The 14,875-nt window shown below is 45.4% G+C and overlaps 2 protein-coding genes across 2 annotated transcripts; both read left to right on the forward strand.

Annotated features, from left to right (window-relative positions):
* The first annotated feature begins 296 nt into the window (after positions 1 to 296).
* LOC123356669 (putative olfactory receptor 52P1) lies at positions 297 to 1,235 on the forward strand. Its single transcript, XM_045000066.1, has one exon. It carries the CDS (start codon positions 297 to 299, stop codon positions 1,233 to 1,235), a length of 939 nt encoding a protein of 312 aa, XP_044856001.1.
* Positions 1,236 to 13,701: 12,466 nt separating this feature from the next.
* On the forward strand, positions 13,702 to 14,640 carry LOC123368828 (olfactory receptor 52N4-like). The gene has a single exon (XM_045013950.1). The coding sequence runs from the start codon at positions 13,702 to 13,704 to the stop codon at positions 14,638 to 14,640; it is 939 nt and encodes a 312-aa protein (XP_044869885.1).
* Positions 14,641 to 14,875: the final 235 nt, after the last annotated feature.

A 14,875-nucleotide genomic window follows, 5' to 3' on the forward strand; every position in this document is an offset into this window, starting at 1 on the left:
AAAGTTCAAGCTTTTCTCTCCAATGGCATAAATGTTGCCATTTTTTACATCAAAGTTAATTTGCTATCATGCTGCCCATTCGCCTGGTTTGGTTATCGCCCTCTAAGGACTTCTCTGGACTTGACAATGCCCTAAATAATCTGGCGACATCTGTAAATGTTGCCACATCACCGCTCACCCTCCTTTCTCATATTTACTGTACTGTTATTAAGTGTGTAACTCCCCTCCACCTCTGTTCCTCTCCCTTTGCAGGCACCTTCAGCCATTCTGAGCCTGACGGATGCTTCAGCTACCTCATGGCATCTTTCAACCTCACTCCTTATGACCCATCAGCATTCATCCTAACAGGCATCCCTGGCCTGCAAGATGCTCACCTCTGGATTTCCATCCCTTTCTCTATGTTCTACATTATCATCATCTTGGGAAATTTCACGGTTCTGTTTGTTGTAGGGAAAGAGCAGACCCTGCACAAGCCGATGTACCTGCTGCTCTGCATGCTGGCACTCACAGACATTGGCACATCTACCTCTGTCATACCAAAGGCACTGTGTATATTTTGGTTCAATTTGAAAAGCATTACTGTGGGTGGCTGCCTCACACAGATGTTCTTCCTTCATGCAGCTTCTGTTATGCACTCAGCCGTCCTCGTCACAATGGCCTTCGATCGTTATGTTGCCATATGTGACCCTCTGAGATACGCCACCATCCTCACCAATGCACGGATAGCTAAGCTAGGGATCTTGGGTTTGATAAGAGCTGTTCTCTTTATCCTGCCCATGCCCCTGCTCCTCAGCAGGCAGCCATTCTGTGCCAACCGCATTATCCCACATACCTTCTGTGACCACATGGCCGTGGTGAAGATGTCATGTGGGGACATCACAGTCAGCAGATTGTACGGCTTGGTGGTAGCATTTGTAGTCAATGGGTTTGACCTTATGCTCATTGCCTTGTCATATGGTCTAATCATCAGGGCTGTCCTCAGAATCTCCTCGAAGAAAGCCCACCAGAAAGCCCTCAACACCTGCACAGCCCACATCTGTGTGATACTGACATCTTATACTCCCTCGCTCTTCTCCTCTCTGACACACCGGTTTGGTCAGGGCATTACTCCACATGTTCACATCATCTTGGCCAACCTCTATTTCCTCCTTCCCCCAATGCTCAACCCTATCATTTATGGGGTCAAAACCAAAGAGCTTCGTGACAAAGTGGGCAAATACATCTGCAGAAAGTGATCACATGGGGCCACTGACTTGAAACCTGTGTGACAAGATGAGCAAGGTATCTCCTTGTTAATAAAGGGTGCTCTGTCCCCATTTGGCTCATCTCAGCATTGTGGAATTTCACAGGCTGAGAAGTTCCTCATATCTAATGTCTTATCACACCATCACCAAGCACTGCTTTCTCCGTTGCTGAGTTCCCTGTCCCTGAACATCTCCTGATGCTTTTTAGTGTCACCCACCAGTTCCCACTCCTATCCCCTTGTCACTCAGCCTGTCCATGCTTTCCAGGCCACCAGAAGATAGTGCAGTTTTCTGATGCTAGGTGGCTTTCCATTAGTTCCTGTGTGAATAGGATTCATCCATATAGCCAAAGACAAGGAAATTAACTACAGTGCTGAACTTTTTTATCATATGCACAGTGATCTAGTGAGCAAAATGTACCTGATTTTAGTACATCCAATCCTTCAGGAAGCCTGGAGGATAAACCAAAGTTTTCCATTGGAAAGTGCTAATACAGGAAACCTGCTGCAGGAATTGAGATACTTGGCGAGAGTTGTGAAACCGTGTGTTTTTGAGAACCGGACTTTGCTGTGTTAAGCTATCATGTTACTTTGGTGTCAAATTACTTTTTGCTTTGTGAAGTCGATTTTGGTTTTGCTTTTAAGATGGACCTTACAAAATGTACACCAGCCTTTCCCACGCTGGAAAATGTCAAAAGTCGCTATTGAGATTTCATGTTGGAATTTGTGAAAAAGAGATTGCCATCAAACGTCCAGGTGAATGAATCACTTGCAGTACTAAATCCTTCTACTGTGCATTACCCTGCATGACCTCTATTGGCTGAGATCTCATTGTTGCCATTGTTTTCTGGAGACTTTGGACAGTTGGAGCATCATTGGAGAGTTTTGTCTTTGGTGCCTCATACTCCTGACAACCAAGTTGAGAAATTGAAGGTTTTAAATACACAGATGCCGCTGGAGACAAAGACTATAGGGAACATGACATATTTGCTCTGTTGTTGCTGTCAGTACCTTTTAGCAATGTGCAGTTGAAAGATTGTTTTCCCAGATGAATTTGATTTAAAAAAGTGTAACAAGATGCAAGGTGGTGTTACGGCATACAGACAACGACACAAAATCGGTTGTGAACATTTTGCACCGGTGAAAGAAATGATTACACTAGTCACTGTTGATATGTATGACCAGCAACAGAAGCATTCTACTTTGGATGAAGACAGCAAGGATGAAACGTTTCCTTTAGAGACTAACAATAAAAAAACCTAATTCAACTCAAAATATAGACATTGGCTTGTTGCTTTTACACTATCATAAATTCATACAAGATTAGTGTCATTCAGTCCAACCCTCTGCTCAAAGCAGGATCAGCACCAACTAAATCATCCCATCCAGGGCTTTGTCAAGCTGGGCCTTAAAAACCTCTAAGGATGAAGATTCCACCACCTCCCTAGTTATCCCATTCCAATGCTTCACCACTCTCCCACTGAAATATTTTTTCATAATATTCAACATAGACCTCCCCCACTGCAACTTGAGACCGCTGCTCCTTGTTCTGTCATCTGCCATCACTGAGAACAGCCTAGTTCAATCCTCTTTGGAACTCGTCTTCAGGTAGTTGAAGGCTGCTAACAAATCCCCCTTCCCTCTGCAGACTAAATAAGCCCAGTTCCCTCAGGCTCTCCTCATAAATCATGTGTCCCAGGCCCCTAATAATTTTGTTGCCTTCCACTGGACTCTTTCCAATTTGCCCATGTCCTTTCTGTAGTGGGGTACCCAAAACTGTACCAAATACTCCAGGTATAGCCTCAACAGCGCCAAACAGAGGGGCATAATTGCTTTCCTCAAGCAGTTGGCAAGCTTCTACTAACACAGCCCAATATGCCAGGGTGCACTGTTGACTCATATCCAGTATCTCATCCACTATAATCCCGAGGTTGTTTTTTGCATAATTTAGCCAGTTGGTCCCCTGCCTGTAGCAGTGCCTGGAATTCTTCTGTCTTAAGTGCAAGACTCTGCACTTCTACTTGTTGAATCTCACATTTCATTTGGTCCAATCCTCCAATTTGTCTAGGTTACTCTGGACCCTATCCCTACCCTCCAGCATGTCTACACCAGCCCCCCAGTTTAGCGTAATCCAAGAACTTGCTGAGGGTGCAATTCATTCCATGATCCAGATCATTAATGAAGATGTCGAACAAAACCAGCCCCAGCACCGACCCCTGAGGCACTCTGCTAGATATTGACTGCCACCTAGACATCAAGCCGTTGATCACTACCAGTTGAGCCCGACAATCTAGCCCGCTTTCTATCCACCTTATAATCCATTAATCTAATCCATACTTTTTTATCTGGCTTTCAAGCATACTGTGGGAGACCCTATCAAAAGCTTTGCTAAAGTCAACATATATCACATCCACCACTTTCCCCATATCCACAGAGCCAATTATCTCATCATAGAAGACAATCAGGTTGGTGAATATATGTTGACTGTTCCTTATCTACTTCCTCTGCTACAAGTGCGTTAAAATGGATTACGTGAGGACCTGCTCCATGATTTTTCCAGGACTCATGTGAGGCTGACTGGTCTGTAGTTCTCTGGGTTCTCCTTCTTCCCTCTTTTAAAGATGGGCACTACGTTTGCCTTTATCCATTCCTCTGGGACCTTTCCCAGTCACCACAAGTTTTCAAAGAGAATGGCCAGTGGCTCTGCAATCACATCAGCCAACTCAATCAACACCCTCGAATGCAGCGCATCTGGCCCCATGGACTTGTGCATGTCCAGTTTTTCTAAATAGTCCTTAACCTGTTCTTTCACCACTGAGGGCTGCTCACCTCCTCCCCATACTGTGTTGCCCAGTGCAGCAGTCTGGGAGCTGGCACAAGAGGAAATACAGTAGCATGGGACCCTCCTGCAGTTTTACCTTCCTGCCCCGCCCCCACTTTCAGCCTTCCCTCCCCCCGTCCCCTTTACTCCTGATGGGCAGCGATTTGGGTCGGTGCTAGCAAAAGAGCAAAAAAAGCATTGCATACTTTAGCTTTTTCCACATCATCTGTCACTAGGTTGCCTCCCCCATTCAATAGGGGTCCCACACCTTCCCTGACATTCTTGGTGCTAACACACCTGTAGAAACCCTTCTTGTCACCCTTCACATCCCTTGCTAGCTGCAACTTCACTTGTGCTTTGCCCCCTGTGATTACACCCTAGCATGCTACAGCAATTTTTAATAATCTCCCTAGTCATCTCTCCAAGTTTCCACTTCTTGTAAGCTTCCTTTTTGTGTTTAAGCTCACCTAAGATTTCACTGTTAAGCCAACCTGGTGGCCTGCCATATTTGCTATTCTTTCTGTACATCAGAAAGGTTTGTTCTTGTGCCCTCAATAAGGCTTCTTTAAAATACAGCCAGCAATCCTGGACTCCTTTCCCCCTTATATTAGCTTCCCAGCGGATCCTACCCATCAGTTCCCTGAGGATGCCAAAGTCTGCTTTTCTGAAGTGCAGGGTCCATAGGTTGCTATTCTCCTTTCTTCCTTTTGTCAGAATCCTAAACTCAACCATCACATGCTCACTGCTGCCCAGGTTGCCATCCACTTCTACTTCCAATTCTTCCCTCTTTGTGAGCAGCAGGTCAAGAGAAGCATGGCCCCTAATAATCAGGGCCGTGATACAATTTTGTACAGGAACAAAGGGCAGACCAGATGATCAGCCAGGTTAATATTTTGTCACCGTTATTTTTAGTACAAGTCATGGACAGATCACGGGCAATAGTCAAAAAATCACTGAAGATCCCACCTACCCACCCGCTACCCACAGTGGCTGACTGCTGCTCGGTCCTTGGCCACTCATGGCAGCTGAGAACCCGGGGGCCCTCACAGACTGACATCTCTGGCTCCGACACCCCGGGCTGAAGGAGAAATGTCAGAGGTCTTTCCATGATAGAATCTTGTCCTTAGCCATGCCTCTGAACAACTAACTGTGGTGAATGAGGAAGTGGTGGAACCCCAGTGACTGAGGCAGTGACCACACTTCGGGCAGGAGATACAATAGCCAATAAGTTGCTCCAGACAGTAGAGTTGTTCACCCCTGGGCGCAGAGTGTCAACTGGCTGTTGTTAAGTGCTGAAGGCTGGAATGTTGTTGCCTCAGTAATGCTGTTCAGGCTGTTCAATGCTTTTGTCCTTGGAGCTCCATTGTTATCACTAGTAACAGATAAGGCAACTTGCTAATTCATCACCTAAATGTTACTTATAAAGAAAGACCACGGGCATGGTTGGTGACAAAGTCACCCTGCCAAACAAGTTTCCCCGAAGCCATAGTTCTAGCATCCTGGCTATGAGTCAAACGATCAAATAAGCTTATGAAATTCTTTTGTGGGTGGTAATAGCCCAAAAAATCCTTCCTAATTGAGGACCTAACTTCACTTTACGCTCAGAAGATAACACAGTTCTTTGATTTCTTGTAAAGAGATCAAGAACATAGATCCACAAACGGATGGGTTGGTAGATGGATTTCATATGTTAATGTTATATAAGTTTGGGTGGGACATCATCTATTTGTCTCACTCACACCCCACATAAGACAGCTCCTGGAAACTCCTGAGGAACAAAGACTGAACTGGGGGAAGAGCTGGTCCCAAGTAAAAGGATTTCTAGCCTGTGTAAAGAAACATGGTGGACAGCTTGTATCACAAGCTAGGGTGAGAAATTGTTCATTCTTATCCGGTCTATCTAGTATCTTATGCTTAGTTAATGATTTTGTTTATTTGCTAGGTAATCTGCTTTGATCTGTTTGCTAATACTTACAACCATTTAAGATATATCTTTTTGTAGTTAAATAGTTTTTGGGTTTTTTTTTGGCTTTACCTAAACCAGTGTGTCTTTGAGTGAAGTGTGCCTTTGAGCTAGAGAAAATCTCAGCTTGGTTAGCACTGGTTCATTGCATATCTTACCCACATCGAAGGAAGGGCAAACTCTATTAATGAGCTTACACTGGACAGATTCCTGTGCAGTGCAAGACAGTATAATTTGGGAATTACATTCCTGTGTGCGAGAGCAAACCTGGGGAGCTGGGAATTGGCTGGTGTCTGCTGTTTGGTTTTGGGTGTCTTGGGTAGGCCCTCAAGTATCTCCGTTTGGGTTTGTAGCACCATCTGCTGTCATGTTGGGTGATAGCAGGGCCTGGTAAGGCTGTCTGTATCTCCAGCAAAGCAGCATGAACAGGGCCAGTCCAGTTGGGTAGTTAGAGGGATGCAGCAGTTCCCATGGCTTCCAGACTGTACCCCAGGGGTGACAACCCATCACACTCATACTCTCTAGAGCCCAAATTAGGTCCCCAAACACCTGTGCTGCAAGAATGGTGGAGGGAATGTAATCCAAACAAAAGATCCAGATGTAGCAGTTGTTTGATTCCTTTACCACTGTGTTCTCAGGGCACACCTACCTAAAATACCACCATACTCAAATAACCCCCAGGCAACAAATCCGGGAAACTCCATGGCTGTTCCCTCATAAAACGTGGGCTGACAGGTGAGATGACTTCCACGTCATTTGGTCCTGGGGGTAGTGAAAGAATCGCACACTGAGTGGAGAAGTCCCATGGTACTAGTGCTGATGCAGGATAACAGAACCTGTTTCTGCATCAATTTCTGAAAGATCAACTCCTGATGCAGAGAGCAGATGAATTATTAGAACAGCTGGGAGCTAAGAGATATACATTCAACTTTAGATCTCACAAAAGGGTAATGGCAAATACCTTTGATGCCAGAATGCTGGGAGAAGAAAGCCTTTCCCACATGCTTTGGCTTGCATCAATTCAATATCACATCAGTGGCAGAGTGGCAGTGACTTTTCAGAGGTCCCATATCTTGTGGAAACATTCCCACACATAGTGCAGATGGCAGTACATTACACACAGAAAAAATAGCCATTGCCAATTGCTATACTGAAGAGTCTGCAACACTCAGTTTGCCCTAAAAATATGAGCCCCTGTTATAGGTGAATCATTTCTTCGCTCCTGGGAAAGGCTCTCAGGCTGAGGTTCTCCAAGGTCTATTTTCTGCTCTTCTCACTGCTCACAGAGCAGAGGAAATTATCCAGGAGCCCTGGCCAACCTGAAAGTCCGCAGGGAATATACAGGAGAATGATAAAGGTCGCTGGCCAGTACGGCGACTGTCAGACAAGTGAGATTCATACACTCATTCTCAGGGCTCTGCCTTCCTGTCGCCGGTGATTTCTTCTCTATGCTGAGTGGATTTTGGTGAGTTGCCCATTTCTTAATGAAAGATATTGCTGAGCGATAAGAAAGGGTTTCAGGGCCCAAACCAAAAACCATCTGGGCAGGAATTCACCAGCACGGAACTTGAACTGTTTAATATTATCAGAAACACCAAGGGATTTACATGATAAAATTGGAACTACTAATGTACTGGAAATAGCTTAGACAAATACTTGTTTTTCAGATCAGTCCTTTGTCTCTTACTGTGTCCTTCTATCTGTCTCAGTAGCTTCCTTTTTTTGGCCTGTCTGGTTTTCTGGTTACCTCCAGATTTCCAGTTCAGCAACTTCACTGCCCTGTTAAGAAGTGCAGCCAAAGCCTCTGCAGTGGGTATCTGTGTTACCAGAGGGTTCACAACAAGAAAGGGTCACACACTGGCCAGATTCTGCTCTCACATTCTGCCTTCATTTGGTCATTGCAGATTGACACTGGCCTTCCTGAGAGAAAAAACGGGGCCAACATGTTTTGAAATCCTCATCTTCCATATCCAGTCTCAGTCTGAAGGAAACCCCCAGTTTATGTGGTGCTGTGTTTCAGCACCCTAATAGAATAGCACTCTCTGAGGCAGGACCTTTACTTTTGCATCTTGGAGCCAAAAGTTAAACTCTAAGGGTGAATTTGGTCCCATTGAGTTCAATGACAAAACTCTCAACAGGGCCAGGGGGGGAGTTAAATAAATGGCCCGATTTACACCAACCATGAGCCTCCAGTGACTTAAACTAGAGTCATCCCATGGCCTCTAATTACGGGTAAGCTCATTATTCTTCTGGTGGGAGAGGGTTCTGTTCTCTCTCTTCCCCGGTATCTCTGGTTCTGGAGTGGATGTGAAGCACTAAAATGCAGTGAAAATAAAAGGATATTTATGGTTTACAGAAAACCAGGTTTGTTGTAAATTTAACTGGTGGCGGTCCAGGAATGCAGTGTCTGGGGGAGGTGGGGAACATCCAGTAACAAGATCAAAGTGGTGCTGAATCCTGAAATCGAGTGAAATAGGGAATGCACATCCAGCCTAATGCACAGACCAAAGAGGTGTAATGAGGACTCCTTGGATGGGGGGTGTCTCAGACTGTAACAGAACATGGACCACATTCTAGCAGATTGTCTCTGACACCATCCCCCATCCGGATCATCCCTCCTCACCTGGGCCACCACACTACAGACTCGTGGCAACATCAGCAACTGCCAAGATGGAAAAGCAGCCTCAGGAAGGTGTGTCTGGGTTCCTAATGGGCTGCAATACAAGCTTGAATGCAGGATTTGAAGAAAATTTACTCATGCTGGCTCCTACGTCCTCTCTCCCTCCTGCCAGGTCGGTCCCTCTCTCCTTCCCTGCACAGGCTGAGCTGCTGCTGGGGTTCCCTTCACCCCGAGAGAGGCAGTACAGGCTGTTCTCCTCCTTTTCACTAGTGCAGGCAGACACTGAGTTTAATTTAGGGCACGTCTACACTACCCACCGGATCGGCAGGTAGTGATTGATCTATCGGGGATCGATTTATCACATCTAGTGTAGACGTGATAAAATCGATCCCCCATTGCTCTGCCATCGACTCCAGAACTCCACCGCGGCGAGAGGCGGAAGCGAAGTCGATGGGGGAGCGGCAGCAGTCGACTTGCCGCAGTTCTCATGCCCAGGTAAATTGACCTAAGATGCGCCGAGGTCAGCAATGCTATACATGTCACTGAAGTTGCGTATCTTAGGTCGAGCCCCCTCGCCCAGTGTAGACCTAGCCATAGTCTGAGGACATATTGCTGTGGCTGTCGCTGTGGAGTCTGACACCTGGTTTTGGTCCTGGGTGAGGGGTGTCACTGTGTGGCAGGGCTGGAAGTTGTGGGGGTCAGGCAACATACTGGACAGGCAGGCAGCACTTTAGGCTGTGGAGGCAGACAGGGGGTGTACACAGAGAAGCGGGAAGTGCTGGAGGTTGTGGAGGCAGGAAGCAGGGAGTTCATGGACAGGTGAGTAGAGCTGCTGAAATTCATTTTTTCTTCATGATGGTTGGCATTTCACCAGTGAAAAGAATCATTGATCTTTGCTCTTCAGTGTATCAACATCCATGTTTAATTTTAGGCTCCAGAACTGGACACAGGATTCCAGCAGCAGTTGCACCAGTGAAAATACAGAGGTAAAATAACTTCTCTACCTCTCCTTGAGATTCCCGTGGTTATCATCCCAGAATCACGTTGGCTTTTTGGCCACAGGGTCACACTGTAGGTTCATGTTTAGGGAATTATCCCTCATACCCCCAAATCCTGTTCAGAGTCGCTGCACTTCCCATGGGAGTCCCCCATCGTGTAAGCATCATCTACATGTTCCTAGATGTAGGTATCTATCTATATGTCTATATTAGAAACCATACTGTTTGCTTCAACCCAGTTTACCAACCAGTCTAGATAGCTTTGAATCACAGAAGTGTCCTCTTGATTATTTATCATCCCCGAATTGTTGAGTCATCTACAAACATCATCAAAATTCAGGCATGAGAAGGATTAGCACCTGATTTGCTGACACGTCTCTGTTTATAATTGTCAGTTTACACCTGAAACTTATGTCTCAGACAAATCTGGGTGTCAGCAAGACACCGTCTCACCAAAAGACACAAGAGAAGTAATAGAGGTGCAGGCCTGTAGCCCTAAATACCAAGACCCTTGTGCCATTCATGTCCATTCTGTTGAGCACAAAGTCATACCCCAGCATGATAATGTCTGTTTCTATGGTGAAAACATGTCTCCCTTCCAACATAGGAATTGCATCGTGGATCACACTTATGGTCCATCTTGTCCAGTGTCCTCTCCCTGACAGTCAAAGCCCAAGGTGCTCGAGAAAAAGGTGTAAGAAACCCAGCAGTGGGTGGATGGGGATGGGTGGATGGAGATGGGTGATCTGTTCATTGTGAGGCTGTCACCCTAATAACTCACAGCTAAAGACTGGCTCAGGCCCTGAAACACATATGCATAGATGCTTTCCAAAATATTTATTTACTTGTAACTATTCTAACTGGATAATGTGACTATCCATGTAAATGCCCAAACCCTTCCGGATTCTTGCTTAGCTTATGGCCTCAATTACCTCTTGTGGCAATGAGTTTCTCAGTCTAATTACAGGTTTCAGAGTAGCAGCCGTGTTAGTCTGTATCCGCAAAAAGAACAGGAGTACTTGTGGCACATTAAAGACTAACAAATTTATTTTAGCATGAGCTTTTGTGAGCTGCAGCTCACTTCTTCGGATGCATAGAATGGAACACACAGACAGGGGATATTTATACATACAGAGAACATGAAAAGGTGGAAGTATGCATACCAACAGGAAGAGTCTAATCAATTGAGATGAGCTATCCTCAGCAGGAGGAAAAAAAACTTTTTGAAGTGATAATTAAGATGGCCCATAGAAGGTGTGAGGAAAACTTAACATAGGGAAATAGATTCAATTGGTGTAATGACCCAACCATTCCCAGTCTTTGTTTAGGCCACAGTTAATAGTATCTAGTTTGCATATCAATTCAAGTTCAGCAGTTTCTCTTTGGAATCTGTTTTTGAAGTTTTTTTGTTGCAAAATTGCCACCTTCAAGTCTGTCACTGAGTGGTTAGAGAGGTTGAAGTGTTCTCCCACTGGTTTTTGAATGTTATGATTCCTGATGTCAGATTTGTGTCCATTTATTCTTTTGCGTAGAGACTGATCGGTTTGGCAAATGTACATGGCAGAGGGGCATTGCTGGCACATGATGGCATATATCACGTTGGTAGATGTGCAGGTGTACGAGCCCCTGATGGCGTGTCTGATGTGATTAGGTCCTATGATGGTGTCACTTGAATGGATATGTGGACAGAGCTGGCATCGGGCTTTGTTGCAAGGATAGGTTCTTGGGTTTGTGTTTATGTTGTATGGTGTGCGGTTGCTGGTGAGTATTTGCTTCAGGTTGGGAGGCTGTCTGTAAGCGAGGACTGGCCTGTCTCCCAAGATCTGTGAGAGTGAGGGATCATCTTTAAGGACAGGTTGTAAATCTTTGATGATGCGCTGGAGAGGTTTTAGTTGGGGGCTGTAGGTGATGGCTAGTGGTGTTCTGTTATTTTCTTTTTTAGGCCTGTCCTGTAGTAAGTGGCTTCTGGGTACTCTTCTGGCTCTGTCAATCTGTTTTTTCACTTCAGCAGGTGGGTATTGTAGGTTTAAGAATGCTTGATAGAGATCTTGTAGGTGTTTATCTCTGTCTGAGGGATTGGAGCAAATACGGTTGTATCTTAGAGCTTGGCTGTAGACAATGGATTGTGTGGTGTGTCCGGGATGGAAGCTGGAGGCATGTAAGTAAGTATAGCGGTCATACTTATATATATATAGTATATATAGTCAGAGCTTTGTCAAGCTAGGTCTTAAAACCTAGAAGGGTGGAGATTCCACCACCTCCCTAGATAACCCACTCCAGTGCTTCACCACCCTCCTAGTGAAATAGTGTTTCCTAATGTGAAAGTAGAATGAATTATATTGTAAAAATAAGAATGGATTAAAGAAATGTTGTATGTACCTTTAAGCAGAAATAAAAAATGTTGAAATACAGGTGCCAGGAAAAGAAACATTAGGCATAAACAATGATGCTAATGGCGAAACATTAACAGAAGATGGGTAATAGTTAGTAAGGAAATAAGATATGCATGCCTAGCCTAGGTAAACTTATCTGATTTTGCTTCCTTTGTTATCTTGTTAAGTTCTCACCCTTTTATCTGTATAAATAAGATACATGGTCTTGCATGGTGCTCACATTATCTGGGTGTTATTAGCAGAGCGCTGTGCTAATAAAACAGAGTGGTCTGACAAACTGTGAGTCCTGAGTCTAACTTTGACACTAATATCCAACCTAAACCTCCCCCACTGCAACTTGAGACCATTGCTTGTTGTTCTGTCATCTGCCGCCAGTGAGAACAGCCGAGCTCCATCCTCTTTGGAACCCCCATTCAGGTAGTTGAAGGCTGCTATCAAATGCTCCCTCACGCTTCTCTTCTGCTGATATAATAAGTCCAGTTCCCTCAGCCTTGCCTTATAAGTCATGTACCCCAACCCCCTGATCATTTTCATTGCCCTCAGCTGGACTCTCTGCAATTTGTCCACATCCTTTCTGTACTGGGGGCCCCAAAACTGGATGCAGTAATCCAGATGTGGCCTCACCAGAGCCAAATGGAGGGAAATAATCACTCCCCTCGATCTGTTGGCAATGCTCCTACTAATGCAGCCCAATATGTCATTAGACTTCTTAGCAACAAGGGCACACTGCTGACTCATATCCAGCTTCTCATCCACTGCAATCCCCAGGTCCTTTTCTGCAGAACTGCTGCTTAGCCAGTCAGGCCCAGCCAGTAGCAGTGCATTGGATTCTTCCGTCCTAAGTGCAGGACTCGACACTTGTCCTTGTTGAACCTCATCAGATTTCTTTTAGCCCAATCCTCCAATTTCTCTAGGTCACTTTGAACACTATCCCTACTCTCCAGCATATCTACCTCTCCCCCCAGCTTAGTGTCATCTGTGATCTTGCTGAGGGTGCAATTCATTCCATCATCCACATAATTAATGATGTTGTTGAAGAAAACTGGCCCAGGACCGACCCCTGGGGCACTCCGCTTGATACCGGCTGTTTTCATGGGCCCTTGATCATTCTCATTGCCCTTCCCTCAACCCCTCTAGTTCTGCAATATCCTGTGTGAAAAGGGTGCCCAATACTACACAAAAGTGACCAGAGGAGGGTGAAATATTAACTGGCTGATCTCATGGCATTGTATTTTCTGTATGATTCCCCTTCCCACTCCTCCTGGATACCAATGTTTGGCTTAGTTTCTGTCCATGCTTGCACTGGGAGCAGGTGTGTACTATGTCCTATCCTGAGTTCATACTGTTAAACTGGAACCTAGTAAGGCATTTGAGGAGTTCAAGCTTTTCTCTCATACACGTTGCAGTTTTTGACATTGAAGTTCATCTGTCTTCATGCTGCCCATTCTCCTGACTTGGTTAGTTCCCTCTGAGAAGTCTCTGGACATGACTATAACCATAATAATCTGGTGCCATCTATCAATGTTGTCACCTCACTGCTCACCCCCCTTTCTAATATTTACCATACTATTTGTTATAAAGTGTGTAACATCCCTCACTGTGCTTCCCTACCATCACAGGCACCTTGAGCATTTCTGAGTCTGGTCAATGCTTCGACAACCTCATGGCATCTTTAAACATCACCCCTACTGATCCATCAACATTCATCCTAATGGGCATCCCTGGCCTGGAAGATACTCACCTCTGGATTTCCATCCCTTTCTTTATGTTCTACATGATCGGCCTGTTGGGAAATTTCACACTTTTGTTTGTTGTAGGGAAAGAGAAGACCCTGCACAAGCCGATGTACTTGCTGCTCTGCATGCTGGTGCTTACAGACATCGTCATGCCTACCTCCGTTGTTCCAAAGGCACTGTGTATATTTTGGTTCAATTTGAAAGGCATTACAGTAGGTGGCTGCCTTACCCAGATGTTCTTTCTTCACGCAGCTTCTGTGATGCACTCAGCCGTCCTTGTGACAATGGCCTTCGATCGCTATGTTGCCATATGTAACCCTCTGAGATATGACACCATCCTCACCAATGCACGAATAGCTAAGCTTGGGCTTGTAGGTTTGATAAGAGCTGTTCTATTTATTCTGCCCCTGCCCCTGCTCCTGAGCAGGCAGCCATTCTGTGCCAACCGCATTATCCCCCATACGTACTGTGACCATATGGCTGTGGTGAAGATGTCGTGTGGGGACATTACAGTCAACAGGACATACGGCTTGGTGATAGCGGTTGTAGTCAATGGATTAGACCTCATGCTCATTGCCATGTCCTACAGTCTGATCATCAGGGCCGTCCTCAGAATGTCCTCCAAGAAAGACCACCAGAAAGCCCTCAACACCTGCACAGCCCACATATGTGTGATACTGATTTCTTATACTCCCTCACTCTTCTCCTCTCTGACACACAGGTTTGGTCAGGGCATCGCTCTCCATGTTCACATCATCTTGGCCAACCTCTATTTCCTCCTTGCCTCCATGCTCAACCCTATCATTTATGGGGTCAAAACCAAAGAGCTTCATGACAAAGTGGGCAAATACTCCTGCAGAAGGTGATCGCCCTGGGCCATTGACTTTAAACCTGTGTGACAAGAGGGGAAAGGATATCTCCTCATTAATCAAGGGTGCTCTGTCCCAGTTTGGCTGAGCTCAGAATTGTGGAAGTTCACAGTCTGAAATGTTCCTCTCACCTAACATCTTATCACTCCGTCTCCAAGCACTGCTCTCTCCATTGCTGAGTTCCCTCTCTCTGACCATCACCTGATCTCTTTCACCATCACCTATCAAGCCC

This window comes from Mauremys mutica, chromosome 1, assembly GCF_020497125.1.
Source record: "Mauremys mutica isolate MM-2020 ecotype Southern chromosome 1, ASM2049712v1, whole genome shotgun sequence".
Classification (NCBI taxonomy): Eukaryota; Metazoa; Chordata; order Testudines; family Geoemydidae; genus Mauremys; species Mauremys mutica.

What these genes read in the sequence shown, in the direction of transcription:
- LOC123356669 (XM_045000066.1), top strand. Translation starts at nt 297, where the DNA reads ATGGCATCTTTCAACCTCACTCCTTATGACCCATCAGCATTCATCCTA.
- LOC123368828 (XM_045013950.1), top strand. Translation starts at nt 13,702, where the DNA reads ATGGCATCTTTAAACATCACCCCTACTGATCCATCAACATTCATCCTA.